The 17,261-nt window shown below is 47.1% G+C and overlaps 1 protein-coding gene across 7 annotated transcripts in view; it reads left to right on the top strand.

Annotated features, from left to right (window-relative positions):
- The window catches only part of NELL1 (neural EGFL like 1), a 558,514-nt gene that overhangs the window by 185,090 nt on the left and 356,163 nt on the right, over positions 1-17,261 (top strand). For all 7 annotated transcript variants that reach the window (XM_083164040.1, XM_083164038.1, XM_083164037.1 and 4 more), the window contains exons 8-11: positions 6,102-6,236; positions 7,176-7,278; positions 12,106-12,179; positions 15,013-15,112. In XM_083164040.1, coding sequence (XP_083020166.1) covers positions 6,102-6,236; positions 7,176-7,278; positions 12,106-12,179; positions 15,013-15,112 — 412 coding nt within the window. The remainder of the gene's footprint in view (positions 1-6,101; positions 6,237-7,175; positions 7,279-12,105; positions 12,180-15,012; positions 15,113-17,261) is intronic.

Below are 17,261 nucleotides of genomic sequence, written 5' to 3'. Positions count from 1 at the left end.
GCAGATATTCCATATCACTTATGGTCTGATTCAGTCCCGTGCACTAGGCTAAATGCCACTAAACGGCGCCCCGACAAATGTACGCCCCCTGCCAACACAGTATATACACTTACACATTTGCTCGCATGCAGCCGCACAGAGGAAACATCATTCGATGGTCTCTCACCATCGAATGATTGTTTTCCTCCCTTCGTGGATAAAAGTAGGTCTATACTTCTATCCTGGACAGAGATGGGGGCGGGCTCTGAGGTCATGTGATGTCAGCCTCCCCTCCCAAGCAGGTATGGACACAGGTCCAAATCTTACCAAATCTCTGACTTTCTGAATCTCTTTCCCTATTACATTTCCCCCCTAGTATTGTGTGCTGGATGATGGAGGTGACCAGCTGTGTGTATTGTGTGCCGGATGATGGAGGTGACCAGCTGTGTGTATTGTGTGCCGGATGATGGAGGTGACCAGCTGTGTGTATTGTGTGCCGGATGATGGAGGTGACCAGCTGTGTGTATTGTGTGCCGGATGATGGAGGTGACCAGCTGTGTGTATTGTGTGCCGGATGATGGAGGTGACCAGCTGTGTGTATTGTGTGCCGGATGATGGAGGTGACCAGCTGTGTGTATTGTGTGCCGGATGATGGAGGTGACCAGCTGTGTGTATTGTGTGCCGGATGATGGAGGTGACCAGCTGTGTGTATTGTGTGCCGGATGATGGAGGTGACCAGCTGTGTGTATTGTGTGCCGGATGATGGAGGTGACCAGCTGTGTGTATTGTGTGTCGGATGATGGAGGTGACCAGCTGTGTGTATTGTGTGCCGGATGATGGAGGTGACCAGCTGTGTGTATTGTGTGCCGGATGATGGAGGTGACCAGCTGTGTGTATTGTGTGCCGGATGATGGAGGTGACCAGCTGTGCGTATTGTGTGCCGGATGATGGAGGTGACCAGCTGTGCGTATTGTGTGCCGGATGATGGAGGTGACCAGCTGTGCGTATTGTGTGCCGGATGATGGAGGTGACCAGCTGTGCGTATTGTGTGCCGGATGATGGAGGTGACCAGCTGTGCGTATTGTGTGCCGGATGATGGAGGTGACCAGCTGTGCGTATTGTGTGCCGGATGATGGAGGTGACCAGCTGTGCGTATTGTGTGCCGGATGATGGAGGTGACCAGCTGTGCGTATTGTGTGCCGGATGATGGAGGTGACCAGCTGTGTGTATTGTGTGCCGGATGATGGAGGTGACCAGCTGTGCGTATTGTGTGCCGGATGATGGAGGTGACCAGCTGTGCGTATTGTGTGCCGGATGATGGAGGTGACCAGCTGTGCGTATTGTGTGCCGGATGATGGAGGTGACCAGCTGTGCGTATTGTGTGCCGGATGATGGAGGTGACCAGCTGTGTGTATTGTGTGCCGGATGATGGAGGTGACCAGCTGTGCGTATTGTGTGCCGGATGATGGAGGTGACCAGCTGTGCGTATTGTGTGCCGGATGATGGAGGTGACCAGCTGTGCGTATTGTGTGCCGGGGTGATGGAGGTGACCAGCTGTGCGTATTGTGTGCCGGATGATGGAGGTGACCAGCTGTGCGTATTGTGTGCCGGATGATGGAGGTGACCAGCTGTGCGTATTGTGTGCCGGATGATGGAGGTGACCAGCTGTGCGTATTGTGTGCCGGATGATGGAGGTGACCAGCTGTGCGTATTGTGTGCCGGATGATGGAGGTGACCAGCTGTGCGTATTGTGTGCCGGATGATGTAGGTGACCAGCTGTGCGTATTGTGTGCCGGATGATGGAGGTGACCAGCTGTGCGTATTGTGTGCCGGATGATGGAGGTGACCAGCTGTGCGTATTGTGTGCCGGATGATGGAGGTGACCAGCTGTGCGTATTGTGTGCCGGATGATGGAGGTGACCAGCTGTGTGTATTGTGTGCCGGATGATGGAGGTGACCAGCTGTGTGTATTGTGTGCCGGATGATGGAGGTGACCAGCTGTGTTCTCCACAGCAGAGTGTACCCTGATCAGGAGCTGGTGATGCTGGACAGCTCCTATCTAGCACACATGCTGGGAAGGGGTATAGATCATATGGTTGACCTAAAGATGGTCGACAGTCATTAGGTCGACACCACTGGGTCGACATATTGCAAGGTTGACGGGTCTAGGTCGACATGGGACGATGTCGACACAAGCATTAGGTCGACATGGTCTAGGTCAACAGTCAAAAGGTTGACATGGGGTTTTTCACTGTTTTTTTTACCCGAATGTCAACCCAGTCGACATGGACATCGGATTAAGTGCACCGCGTCCCCTCGCATGGCTTGATGCACTCGCCATGCTTTGGGTCTGGTGCCTCACTGCACTCGGCACAATATTTTATTCTCCCACCACGCCCTAGTGGATGGTAGGGCATGAAATACCGCCTGTCAGCACGTCGGCTCAAAAAACAGTGAAAAACCCATTTTGACCTTTTGACTGTCGACCTTTTGACTGATGACCTAGACCATGTCGACCTTGTCCAATCTCGACCTAGACCCCTGTCGACCTTGCAGTATGTTGACCCAGTGGTGTCAACCTAATGACTGACGACCAACCGACCGTATCCCCTGGGAAGCAGGACTTGTATATAAAGCCCCAAGTGTTACATTGTAACCCCTAGGGGACAGTCATTGTGTCCTTTTCCAGTTGCTGGGACAGGTAGATCTACAGCAGGGCTGGGCAAATGCGGCCCTCCAGATGTTGAGGAACTACACATCCCAGGATGCTTTGCATAAGTTTTGCTATGTGGCCATGCTGAAACTGATGCAAGGCATGCTGGGATGTGTAGTTCCTCAACATCTGGAGGGCCGCAATTGCCCTGATCTACAGTCACTATAGACCAGAGGTCGCCAACCTTGGCCCTTATTCTGATCGGTGCGGCCAGAGCCGCATACGGGGCTCCGGCCGCACCAACCAATCCCCGCCTACTATACGGATCGCCACGGCCGTCCGTACACGGACGGCTGGCGATCCGCATGAAAATGGTGGGGCGTACGCCTCCACCATGGTGGGAGCTGCCCCCTGCATTCGATGGTCGGCGACCATCGAAGGCAGGGCCGCACGCCCCACCAGGTCCCGCAAGCTGAGACCACACGGACAATCGTCCGTGTGATAGCTTGTATGGGGGCTGAGAGCTGACATCCGGCGACGTCAGCTTCCCGCCCCCATCACTGGCGTCATACCCTCATTAGCATGCATACGCCCCGCGTTTGCATGGGAACGCCCATGAAACGCGGGGCGTATGCATAGGGAAATGAGGGTATGAAGCCCCTCACGCCCCTATACGCCCCCTTTGCGGCGGACGAACTACGTCTGCGGCGAATTGGGCTGCACATGCGCAGATTGACCTCTGCGCATGTGCAGACTGAAAACATCGGCGGTACGGCCGCACGCGGGCCGTACCGCACGATTCAGAATAAGGGCCCTTATTTGGGGTGTGAGCTTCTAAAGAAAAATTAAACCGCTTGAAGAGCTACTAAAGATGTTTAAAAAAAAATGTACCCCTCCTTTTTTTTTTCTTCATATTTCTTTCACCCTCCCTTTTTGCATTATTTTCTAAACTCTTCTTTTTACGAATATTACATATATCTCTGATAAAGATATAATATGCTTTTTTGGTACTCTTTACCTAGAAGGGCGCCCATTGCGGGCATCGCATGTACATCGCATGCCATTATAATGGCATGCGATGCGACCGATGCGATGCCCGTGATTTTACATAGAAATACATGTTAAAATGTAAATCGCGTCGGTCGCATCGCATGCGACCAAAAAATCGCATGCAATGCGACCGACGCGATTACCGCGATTTCCCTTAGGGAACAATGTTAAATGTCCCAATTGACCCGATTTTCCATAGGGAACAATGTTAAATGGCCCACAGAGGCCAAATAGGCACCCTGAAGTGTGAAATGGCCCCCCCAATTGTTAGCGACACCCCACGATCAACGTCAACCCGAAGCGTGGCGAGCGGCGACGGTACACGTCCTACGACCTTTTCATACCCCCACTATCCACGTCGGCGTGGAGTTGAGAATAGAAAGTGTGGCGAGCGCAGCGAGACACCGAGCCCGAAGCGTGGCGAGCGCAGCGGATACCTTCACAGGTATCCGCGTCCCCTCGCGGGCTTCACAGGTGTCCGCGTCCCCTCGCGGGGCTCGCTGCGCTCGCCACGCTTCGGGCTCGGTGGCTCGCTGCGCTCGCCACACTTTCTATTCTCAACTCCACGCCGACGTGGATAGTGGGGGTATGAAAAGGTCGTAGGACGCGTACCGCCGCCCCTCGCGGGCTCGCTGCGCTCGCCACGCTTCGGGTTCACGTTGATCGTGGGGTGGCGTTAACAATTGGGGGGGCCATTTCACACTTCAGGGTGCCTCTTTGGCCTCTGTGGGCCATTTAACATTGTTCCCTATAGAAAATCGGGTCAATTGGGACATTTAACATTGTTCCCTATGGGAAATCGCGTTGGTCGCATGCGATGCGACCGACGCGATTTTTTACCGTGCGATGCCCAAGATCAAAATCGTGGGCGCCCTTCTAGGTAAAGAGTACCGCTTTTTTTTTTTTTTATTATGTTTAGTAAAAAATGTGAAAAGTAATAGCCATATTTGTAAGGTTATTATATGGTGACCAGTTACTTGTCTATATGTTCTGCTGTTTTTCTAACACTTCTATAATGTACTGGCCTTTTTGATGTAATTGCTTTTGGCTGTTCTAATAAAATATACGGAAAAAACAAAAATTAGAAAAAATCTGCAAATTTCTCGTGGTCCCCGTGGACCTGTCTGGCCAACTTCCAACGGATCCCCCCCTCTTTCTTTGTGGGAGTGTCTGCTGTTCTGCTGTCTCCCACCAGTGGCTGCCGGTGGTGTGCATCTTCGTGGTGTCCCAGGAGCAGCCTCCAGTCTGCTATGGGACAATGGGGCAGATGTATTAAGCCTGGTGAAGAGATAAAGTGGAAGGAGATAATGCACCAGCCAATCAGATCCCAACTGTCATATTTCAAATACAGCTGATTGGCTGGTGCGTTATCTCTTCCATGTTATCTCCAGTTTATCTCCAGTTTATCTCTTCTCCAGGCTTAATACATCTGCCCCAATGACACTGGATGCCTCTGCAGCTGCTTCTCTCCTCCTGCCTTGTGGTGGCTCCTAGATTCAGGTCCTGATTTCAGGCACTTAATCCCAGCTGACAACAGTACTGTAGCTAGGAGCGCTACCCATAGTATGACCGCGAGCTACAGGTTGTAGACCACTGCTATAGACCATGTGTCCCTTGTACTGCAGTTTTACTTTCCTACAGACATACAGTATTTTTCACATGATTGATGTAATCTGCTAAGCTAGAGTTACCCTCGGGGGGACATAGAACCTCGTATTTGTTGCCTGAGTGTAGATGCTTAAAAGAATGACCTGGTTGTAAATAACGGCATGTCAGGCAATTGGGGCATTTATAGCAATTGACTGTGGCTCAAAAAAAATGACGGCACTCCAAATGCAAGGAATATCGCCGGCAGGGTGTGAAAGCTGGCAGTATGTTCTATACACATAAATGAACAGCATTCATTCCACCGATGCCTGGATCACATTTCTTCCCCATTCTGGTGTTGGGTTAGTAAACAACTGAACCTCTTGACCATATTTGAATTCTTTTATGCATTCAGCTGCTGCTACATGACTGGGTGACTAGTTATTTGCAGTAACAACCTTAGTGTCACAAAAGAGGAAACCAGTTTTGACCGCCGGGTTTCTAACTGCATCCCGATAGGGCAGGACTGGCTGTCAGGCACTCCGGCAACACTGTCAGATCTGGAGGCCTGAGAGTGCTGTTGTCTGATTGCTGCTATAGCAGACATGGGTCCTCTTCTGCAGACATGGGGCAAGGTGCTGGGTGGTATCCCCTCTGGTCAACATCTCAATAGGACAAGGCCCAGTTGGCCAACACCCAACCGTCTGACCTCCTAACTATGGGACTTGTCTGGCACAATCCAGCTAAATTCCACATGCATCTTCCTTTTGCCTGCACTTATACCACACATGGGTCTAAGTTACAGATTGAACATTGTGTCTTTCCCTTTCAGCTCAATTATGCAGAGACCAGACTCAGCCAGCTGGAAACGTGTCACTGCGAGAAGACCTGCCAGGTTCAGGGTGTGATCTACAGGGACAGGGACTCCTGGGTAGATGACGACCACTGCCGGAACTGTACCTGTAAGGTGAGCTAATCCGAGTACCTCCCACCAGGTGAGGACCTAACTAACTGTACTGCTCTAGGCGGACTATGGGTGGGACGTACGAAGCCTTCAAAAGTGATAAAATTGAGAGTGATAAACCACCAACCAATCAGCTATTACCTGTCATTTTTCAAACACAGCCTTTGACATGACAGGTAGTAGCTGGCGGTTTATCACTCTCCATTTGATCACTTTTCAAGCTCAGTACGTTAATGTTTTACAGTACGATATAAAGGGAGGGCTCATTATGTACCTTGTACACTGTGCTGCAGGGATTACACGCCTCAAACGCTCCGCCTAAGGCTCAGACTGTAGGTAACCGTGTTCCGTACCTCTGCATTGCTGCAGCGGTCTGTGCTGTGCGTGACACTCTGTGCCTGTGAGCCGGGGCAGCTGAATATTTCATCTCTTCATGTCCCTGTAACAGGGCTGTGGGAAATTACCATGAGCATAGAAAGTGAATACAGCCCCCTCTCCTCCCGACAGCGATGTAGTATGTGTAATAATTATATCCCTGGGAAATACTACATGGCACCAAGAGCGCCGGCTTACCGATGTCGAGAAGTACCGTGACTCCTTCTATAGGAGACATTGAGAAAATGGTCATTATTGATGGTTTCAAGTAGGATTCCTGGCATTAGAATTTAATGGGAAGAAATTGCAGGTTTGAGAGGCTTTATGTGAATGTACTGTATATAGATTATAATAACAGCTGAAATTGGGTAATGTACATATATATGCATTACATAAAGGCACCTTGTAGATTCTATACATATCTACGGTCATAGGTCAACTTTACACGGTTTTGGAACTACACATCCCAGCAAGCCTTGCTACTTAAGCTGTATTTTTGATTGTATTTTTTAAGACCTGCTGATGTGGCGCTTAATGTGACTGTTTTTTGTTTCCTTCTTCCACCAGAGTGGCGCTGTTGAGTGCCGGCGGATGTTGTGCCCCCCTCTCAATTGTTCTCCAGATTTCCTCCCAGTCCATGTTCCAGGGCAGTGTTGTAAGATCTGCCGACGTAAGTAAATCCGGCTTTATCGCTTATATTTGTTTTGCTGTGAGCTCTTTGGGTTTCGTTAAATTTTTTTTGACAGCAAGTTGAATTTAATTGGCTTGTCAGGCAGTCGTCGCTTTTCGCAAATTAACCCTTGATTGCCAACGGTGCTGTGAAATAGCTGCTAAAAATGCCAGCGTTGCTCTCAGCAATTCTTCTTTTTTTGGGTGCAATATTTAACTAAACGTCAGTTAATTGACTTGGCCGTATATGTATGTATTTATACTAAAAGAACGGTGGTGGTGAGCATCAAAGAGGATTCCGTAGTGTCATGTGTAATGAGTGACAAAGAGAATTCCCGCTCCTTGATAAATTGCCCCATTATTTGGTAAATGGGCCCCATTATTTGATAATGGGCCCCTTAGCCCTGGTTGCTGTCTCACCACTAAAGAGCATCTGGTGTATTTTAGAGCTGTACATTTACAAAAATCAGACTGCGACCAAGGAAACCACAATCCGGTATTTCCATCCATTCTCACCTATGAGATTTTCCTGGAGGAAATATGCCTGCTAAGCAGAATGAAATTTAATGTGACATTCCCGCATGACTGAACTAGCAAATAAAGTGATATGGTAATTGTTTAAATGTATCGGAGACCTCAATGTATTATGATTGTTTTTTATGGGCTGTGAAAATTAAAGTGCAGAGAATTTGTTAAGTAAGTTGTTTTAAACTATAAGCCAAAATTGAGCCGCATATTATCAGCAGAGCAATACGTGGCGGCTTCTAGCTACGGAGCCCTGCGGGGAGTACCGGGGTGCATGGATATGTGTGGCATAGGCTCTAGGGGTCCGAAGGGTGGTTGCTGGGGAGAGGATTAGAATTGATTGCAGATGGATGTGGAGCCTGCTTAGAGTCTCAAAAGGCAAAACAATGAAATGTAAGGGACAATGTTTTGCTGCAGGTGGAGTAAAGAAAACCTGTATCAAAGCTCTGAGAGTCCCACAGGTGAAGCCCCCATCCCCCCTCCCACCATCAGCTTTGGAAACTGCAAACCTGTCCTGATATATATATATCTTACAATCTTACATAACCTTTGTTAATGGGAGTGGCATCTATTCAGTGGCAGAGCACCATTCCCAGCAGAGCTCCGGTTGGCTTGGAGGTGCTAGTGGGTGCTGGGGGCACTGTAGGGACAATCGATCCAGGCTGCCTCACTGCAGAGAGAAAAACAGTCAGCATGTGGAGCAACACTGTGAGAGAGATGTCCCTCACAAAATGGCCGCCTCCTCAGAGGAGGTTCTTTTTATGAATGCTAGAGGAGGCAGTGCCCATTTTGTCAGGGACAATTGCAAATATATTCAGGTGACATGTGTGAACAGCAGGCCCCACCGGGACCACAAACCTGCCCCGGCGGCCAGGGTGGGAGGGAACCAGGGTGGGAGGGAACCCTTTTCACCACAAGCAGGTACCAGGGGAGAGGGGGGGCGGATTTATCTAGGCTCAGAAATTTCCATTGGCCGGTGACCTCTTATAACATGAGGTCAATCAACTTCCTTATGACATCACCCACCCTGACGATATGAGGAAATGGCTATGCACAACTACAGTAGATATCACTCTTTCCCAGGGCTTCTGCTATAAAGGTGCCATGGTTATGGCACCTGCTATTAGCGATCGGCCTCTCCATTCTGCAAGCCTCTAATAAGCCCCCGATGCCTGTAAGGGATAGTTAGGCTATGGTTTATAATGTGGTTTATATCGGAATAGTGTGAAGGAAGCAGCAGCGTTTCAGTGTACAGTACTCGGCCTAATATGCCGGACTCATAATCTGACAGACTTATTATAGACCGATCTGTCAGACTGATGCACATTGCATGTGACAGACTCCTGACTACAACATCTCCACTTACATCTAATAGTGTGTTTCCGTGCGGTGTTAGAGAGATCCAAGTGCGAACGCCGATAGATTAAGGCTATTTATAATGTGCTGCTGTCAGGAGATAGAATTCTCAGAACCTCACCATGCTGCAAAAGGCTGAAAACATACCTACTGCATATCATCGTAATGTTATAGAAATAGTGTTACACACACACACACACACACACACACACACACACACACACACACACACAGCTACTGCATATCATCATAATGTTATAGAAATAGTGTTACACACACACATACCTGCTGCTTATCATCGTAATGTTATAGAAATAGTGTTACACACACACATACCTACTGCATATCATCGTAATGTTATAGAAATAGTGTTACACACACACATACCTACTGCATATCATCGTAATGTTATAGAAATAGTGTTACACACACACACACACACACACACACACACAGCTACTGCATATCATCATAATGTTATAGAAATAGTGTTACACACACACATACCTGCTGCTTATCATCGTAATGTTATAGAAATAGTGTTACACACACACATACCTACTGCATATCATCGTAATGTTATAGAAATAGTGTTACACACACACACGTACCTACTGCATATCATCGTAATGTTATAGAAATAGTGTTACACACACACGTACCTACTGCATATCATCGTAATGTTATAGAAATAGTGTTACACACACACGTACCTACTGCATATCATCGTAATGTTATAGAAATAGTGTTACACTCGCACATACCTACTGCATATCATCGTAATGTTATAGAAATAGTGTTACACACACACATACCTACTGCATATCATCGTGATGTTATAGAAATAGTGTTACACACTCACACACATACATACATACACACATACTGTACAGTATATGCAAAATCTATTTGACTTTATAAACATTTCATACATTTATAGAATGCTTTTACTTACAAAACACTCCCAGGGAAATGGATTTGGACACTAACAACCTTATATAATCATTTATGCACTTTTTCCTTTAGTACATTAATATTATCGTTTATTTTAATCGCACATTTCTCACTAGTTGTACGCAATCTTGTTGCCTTCAATCTTATTGTACTTTATGTAAAGTACATATTACAAAATAGTCGGACACCTTACTGGTGGTGCTATTTGCTGCTGTATGGAAAGTATGAGCGTATTTTGAAATGTATGTCTTGAATAAAGGAGTGTGTGTGACTGAAGGTGCTCAGTTGCTTGAGTGGGAGATGGGGGCGGCCAGGTGACCTTGGGGATTAAATTGAGAAAGTTGAGTAAAACAGAAAATTTGACAGGTGCTGCAGAAAAAAAAAAAAAAATATATATATATATATATATATATATATATATATATATATATATATATATATATACGTATTGTGTAATTCCTAATTGTAAACTGCGGAAAGAATAAATCCCATCCTGACCTATCCATGTGATCCATGTAAATATAGAAGGAATGGACTATCAAGGGCATGTAGATAAAGTAGGGGCTTTTGCGCCAACATACAGCATGGCACATCGGTATGGGGCACCCTATCTCTCTGGCAACACCTGGTGCAGTATTCACTAACCACTAGTTTATGGCTGGTCAGGGGTCCATTTATGATCAGGGCCTTAAAATGGTCAATGAGCAAGACGAAGTGCTTGGAAATGGTTTTTTTCCCCCCATAATATTGTCTGCGGTATGTGCGCTTAATTGCCGCTACCCCCCCCCCCCACACACACACACCCTATGTCGCCGCACAGCAGTGAAATGTAATTGCCAGCTTTTCCGCTTTGCCTGTTTCTCCAAGAGACAGACTGCGATTATACTTGTGAGCATTCATGTTGAAAGAGCCAGAAATCCGGCTGTGGGCTCTGAAGTGAGTTTTTTCCTCCCTTTAGAACAAAATTGGAACTGTTTTTGCCTGACATTTTGCGGACCCGCAGTGGGATAATTGAGGACAGGTGGCTCTCGCTTGTTTCTCTAAGTGGAGATAAACTTATCCGCTCATCGTTCCCAGAAGAAGGTAAAGGGGAATTGTAGGAGAGGAAATTGAAAAACAAAGATGCGTTTTACAGATACTTCCAGAGGGCTTATGGAGTGGTTGTTTCATGGTGGAGACCCAATGGGACAAAAAGTTGCGCTTGGAAGGAAGAACGCAGCACTATTTGTGCTTAATGGGAAATTCACGAGCGTTCTGTAGTTCAGAAGTTTATACAATTCATCGTAATGTGCCCATTGCCGGATTTCTGAATCTCCAGTTCACAAAGTTTTGTTTTGGGTAAATAAACTCTGAAAGAAATGTTTTACAACAACGTCAATGTCCGTTATATTTTTACGACCTAATTGCAAAGGTTTTAAGAAATAAACTGTTGTAATGTCATTTTGAAACACAGGTTTGAGGCTTTAATTCTAATATTATAAGGAAATTCTGTTCACAGGGGAGACTTTTTGAAGAAAAAATGTTTTGGATTTAACTGATGTACAATGTTGGGTGTTCGCACCTGTCCGTTGGTACTGGGCTAATTATACATGGAAACTGCCACAAATATGCTCTGCAGGGCCGGCTCTATAACTAGGCAGCAGCCTAGGGCCCCGGGATGTGGGGGTGTCAGCAAGTCTGGCACAAAATGAAGAATGTATAAGAGAAAGACATCATTGTTGTGTGTAATCCACCTCCACACTTTCATTTAAGGGGCTGGAAAAGTGGGTATTGGTGGCAATGTAGGGTGGGAGGAAGGTTTAAGTTTTGCCTAGGGTGCCAACAACCGTTACACCAACCATGATGGGTAGACTATACAGATACTGTAGGCATGAGGTTTGTTTGGAACACAACCCAGGTGTTTGATGTACAGTTTCAATCCATATATCCTACAAATGTATTGTAATCTGTAATGTAACGCTCAAAATTTGACCGCGACTTCTTGTTCTTACAGCCAAATGTGTTTATGGTGGAAAAGTCCTGGCGGAAGGTGAGCGGATCCTGACTGTGGGCTGCAGGGAATGTAAAGTGAGTGTAATCCTTTATCTCAGACTTGTTTTAGGAGTTCTGATTAAAGTGATCATGTGACATGTGGAGCCGCCGTCCGTTCCTCTGGTTCGCCCTGGTCTGCAGAGTTCTTCTGCTTGATACATTGTACAGATTACATTAGGTTGTGACAAGGTTCCGGTGTGGTTATATGTGCAGCCATCTGGGCTGATAACATTAATATGCCATGAAAATGCCAGCTGGGGGCAATAGATCCCAACAGCCAGGATCCTAGTGTACCCTACCCCAATCCTAAAGGACATTTGTCCAGTCTTGTCCTTTTGTACAGCAGATGAGGTTTTCCTAAACGGCTTATCATAGACTCCAGAAATGACACAAATAATTTGTTTTTGCAGAGTTGTAGTGGTTGAACTGCTTGATGAATCAGTGCCGCAACCTATCTTAACAAATCAGTGCCATAACCATGTGCAGAGGTTCCTTCACCCATCCCAAGTGCACGTGATTATACAAGATCTATAGCACCAGTGCCGGGAGTAATCAGATGGGTGTGGCCTAAGGTGTGGGCGTGTCCTGTGTAGTGTTTTGTCTGATCACCTGGGCAGTGGCTACGATCACACAACGCTCTAACAGTCTTGCAACCAATCAGGTTAATTATCACGTGACGTGATCAGCAAAACGTCCAAAATAATCTGGTTGCTCACGATGGTTTACATCGTTCATTTGCTTCATGTTTATTCTAGTGGTTCTGTTTATATATCGATTGCATGCACTGATTAGGATATTTCAGTTGATTTGTAGCATGTCCATTTTTTTTTTTAAACATTTCCCATCCTTGTCATGAAAATTATGGAAATAAAATGTTGTCACTCAGGGCGAGCTGTATCAAACGGAAAATGCTGTAAAACTCCGGTTTTACCACATTTTCCAATGTATCAAAACTGATACCGCATTGAAGGGCATCGCCACCTTTGGGTAGTGATACCCTATAGAAGCCTATGGGCTTCTTTTCGCCTGCCCGCCGTCTCCGACGCAAACCCACCGCCTCGCCAATCCCCCCCTCCTGGACCCGGAAGGTAAACCCCTCCTCCCCTTAGTGAAGCAGCCGAACATCCTTCCGGCTGCAGTGGGGAGGAGGCGGCGCCGGGGACAGCCTGCTTAGCTGTCCCCGGTGTGAGGGGAGAGCCAGGCGGCAGGGAGGTGACTGAGACCCCCCGCACACCAGAGTACAGGTATCGCCGGGGGGGGGGGGGGGGGGGGGCTCCGTCACCGCATCGCGATGCCAGCCACATATGTTAGTACATATGTGCTGGCATCGCGGCAGGCGGCGATGTATTTTAATGTGATTTCCAAGAAGTTACGAAGTAAGCAAACAAGGGGTTAATGTTTTGTTGCCTTACCCTGGTTATGTGATGTCCTGCTATCACCCTACACTTATCGGCCAGATATTGGGCCAAAAGCATTGACCAGTGGGAGCCTACAAGAGCAAATAATGTGTCAAATAAATATACAGGTATAGTCCTCAGATGGAACAGGGATAATCTGTGGGACCTAATCGTATTACTGTGTATGTATATCAATGGCATACACTACATCAGATTTGTTCTAGAAAAACCTTACATTGTATTTGTGCAATGCGTGGCTGGAATTGTTCTTGGACAATGAGCTAAAACAGATTAGAATAGCAGGACGCCTTTTGCTGAAAGGACAAAGAGGAGAATTTTGGGGGAGCACAGTAATTTCTGGATTTATGAAAATGTATATTAATAATATTCTTCCATTGTGTTGTGTCAGGTAGGCTGCATAAGCCCTGGGGGGGTCATTCTTCCTGTTATAGCCCCAGGCAAAACAGGAATCCAGGTAGAATGTTAAGAGGGTTACCAATCACAAGCTGCAGCAGAATGATTGTGGCTTGTGATTGGTCCTTTCATACACACCCCTGTGTCAATATTAAGGTCAGTTCATTATAGTGATAATTGATATTGTTTGTCACAGAACCCGCAGAGTTCTTTATAGTCCACTCGTGCTTAGTTATGGGGAGAGATGCAGTGGCGTAGCTACTTATTATGCGCCCCCCCCCCCCCCCCCCCGCCGCTAAAAAAAATTTGCTCCCCCTCCCCTCGGCAGCCCCCCCCCCATGCCCATACCTGCCCACCCGCTGCTGTCTGCGGTACCTGCCTGCCGTGCCGTCACGGTCCCGTAGCGCTGGCTCCTGCTGCTGATAATGAAACGTGACTCTTAGAAAATGGCTGCCCCCATACTGCAGACAGAAAACTTTTTCTAAGTGTCCGTTTTCATTATAGAAGCAGGATCCAGCGCTAGGAGAGACGGGACTGTGACGGCAGTCACGGCACGGCAGGCAGGTACCGCAGACAGCAGCGGGTAACTATAGCCCCGCAGACTCCCGGCGCCCAAACTTGCTCTGCGCCTCCCCGCCACCGCGGGGGCTGCGGAGCTATAGTTACGCCACTGGAGAGATGCCTTTATATATTGTGAATATATACATTTATCACCATCAGTTGCTAAATAGGGGGCCCTTACAAACTTTTGCTATGGGGCCTACGAATATCTAGTTGCACCTCCTGATTGTGTACAGTTCATATGGAAACTTACCTGTACTGGGCCTGATTCCTACATGGAACGAGATCTGTACAGTCATATTATTTTGACACATTTTTTGGTCATTAAATACCGGCTAAGTAGTTGTCGTTGCCACCTGCAGAAGGGGAACATGTGGGACATAGACCGATATGCGAATAGCGACGTTGGACGTTGACTAACAGAGTTGTGAGGTATCATTTTAGTTCCATTGTATCGCCTGCATCTCATTTATTGCAATGTCGTTATTTGCTTGCAGAACGGAGCATTACAGAAGGTAACAGGTCCTTGTCCGCCATTGAACTGCTCAAAAGAAGATCAGGTTCTCCCAGAGAATGAGTGCTGCTTTGTGTGCCAAGGTGAGGAGCTCACGGAAAATGTGTACGGTCTACATTAAGGGTCCTAACCCAAGGTCTACATTAAGGGTCCTATCCCAAGGTCTACATTAAGGGTCCTATCCCAAGGTCTACATTAAGGGTCCTATCCCAAGGTCTACATTAAGGGTCCTATCCCAAGGTCTACATTAAGGGTCCTATCCCAAGGTCTACATTAAGGGTCCTAACCCAACGTCTACATTAAGGGTCCTAACCCAAGGTCTACATTAAGGGTCCTAACCCAAGGTCTACATTAAGGGTCCTAACCCAAGGTCTACATTAAGGGTCCTAACCCAACGTCTACATTAAGGGTCCTAACTCAAGGTCTACATTAAGGGTCCTAACCCAAGGTCTACATTAAGGGTCCTAACCCAACGTCTACATTAAGGGTCCTAACTCAAGGTCTACATTAAGGGTCCTAACCCAAGGTCTACATTAAGGGTCCTAACCCAACGCCTACATTAAGGGTCCTAACCCAACGTCTACAATAAGGGCAGGACGGGATGGGCAAACCAAGGTTGTTACCATTATCTAAAGGAGGGAATTCCCCTTGGATGTCCAATTATAAAGAAGGGGAAGGTTATTATATACAGTGAGGTAATGGGTGCACCGGTGTGATTAGTTTGGTCAGTTCATATTCTACAAGCCCAGCGTCCTCATAGTAGGAAGAATGTGATACTTGGCCAAATGTTACTAACTTTGTCTTGGATATGGATGTCCATGGTGGTACCACAACCAAGGGCCAATAGAGTGGCTGTGGTGGTGGAGTGCCATAAAACGAAACTACTGTATACATGGAATCAGAGAATGTGAAGGCAGGTGAGAAACACTTGGTCCATCTAGTCCAGGCATGTCCAACATTGGCCCTCCAGATGTTGTGAAACTACACATCCCAGCATGCTTTGCCACAGTTTTGCTATTAGAGAATGCTAAAACTATTGCAAAGCATGCTGGGATGTGTAGTTTCAAAACATCTGGAGGGCCAACGTTGGACATGCCTGATCTAGTCTGTCCTGGATCATTGTGTTGTCAGGAGACAGGTAACTTACCAGTATATGTTTGGATTGTGTGAGGAATCCGGAGTACACAGAGGAAACCCCATGCAAGCAGGGGTAGAACATACAATCTCCACACAGATATGGTTTTGGTGGGAATCGGACCCATGTCTTCAGTGCTTTGAAGCAGTAATGCTAATCATTACACCATCCGTGCTTTGTTATAAATGCTCTCTGTATATTTTTGTAGTGGTTGGTCCAACAGTATGTAATATTCAAAGTGATTAAATAAAAACTATAAATAAATATAAATAAGAATAAGTGGAGTCGAAGGGCACAGATGGTGTGCGGGGGTAATTGCAGAGGAAGAGTATGAAAGTATGATCCCTACTTTCACATCCGGTGCAAGGAGTGTGCACTGAGAGGTCATGCCTGCAGGGTGAGAGGTCATGCCAGCAATCTCTATAAAGTTCTGCCAATGTTCGCGCCCCTGAGGGGGGTTATTGGAGACTGTGCTCGCACCAAGACTCCTTCGGGATGGGAGAAAAGTCAAACACAGAGAGCGCAAAAACTCAGGCGTTTCTTGTCTTTCTGGGGGTTTATCTGCTTTGCCTTAAGCCGCGATCATGGGATGGTGTCAGCGTCGCTGCCACATTTGCCAGTCTGCATGACCATATACTTGGGGAGCCAATGTAACCCATTTCTGCACCCAGGCAACCCTGTATCCTGAAATCTCGCACCTGTGTACAAGCATGAATTAGGCCCACTTTGCGAAGAAAATGGTTACTTATTGTAGAAGCAGTGGTCTATTTATAATGGGTGCACAGGGCCCCTGAGTCCCAGGAAGGGCCCACACCACATTATAAATACTTACCATCCGGAGTCCAGAGGTGCAGCGCCATTGTTCTGGAGATCTGTGGCGGCACAGTAGAGTGCTCAGCCCCTGCTACTCCCGGCACAGAGGAGGGGGCTCGGCCTGAGGATGCTGCACAGGGGCCTCCTTCTCTCTTATAACACCCCTGAGGGCAGTGTAATCCTGAAAACTGTACAAAATAAACCGTAGAAAATATTTATACCGTACTCGAACCGGTGGAGTTCTGTCCCCGTCTTCTTGGTTTCTCTGTTGTCATTGTTAAAGA

This window comes from Crinia signifera, chromosome 11 (assembly GCF_055691185.1).
Source record: "Crinia signifera chromosome 11, ASM5569118v1, whole genome shotgun sequence".
Taxonomy (NCBI): Eukaryota; Metazoa; Chordata; class Amphibia; order Anura; family Myobatrachidae; genus Crinia; species Crinia signifera.
The sequence above is the reverse complement of the archived record's forward strand: the minus strand, read 5'-3'. Positions and strand labels throughout refer to the sequence as shown.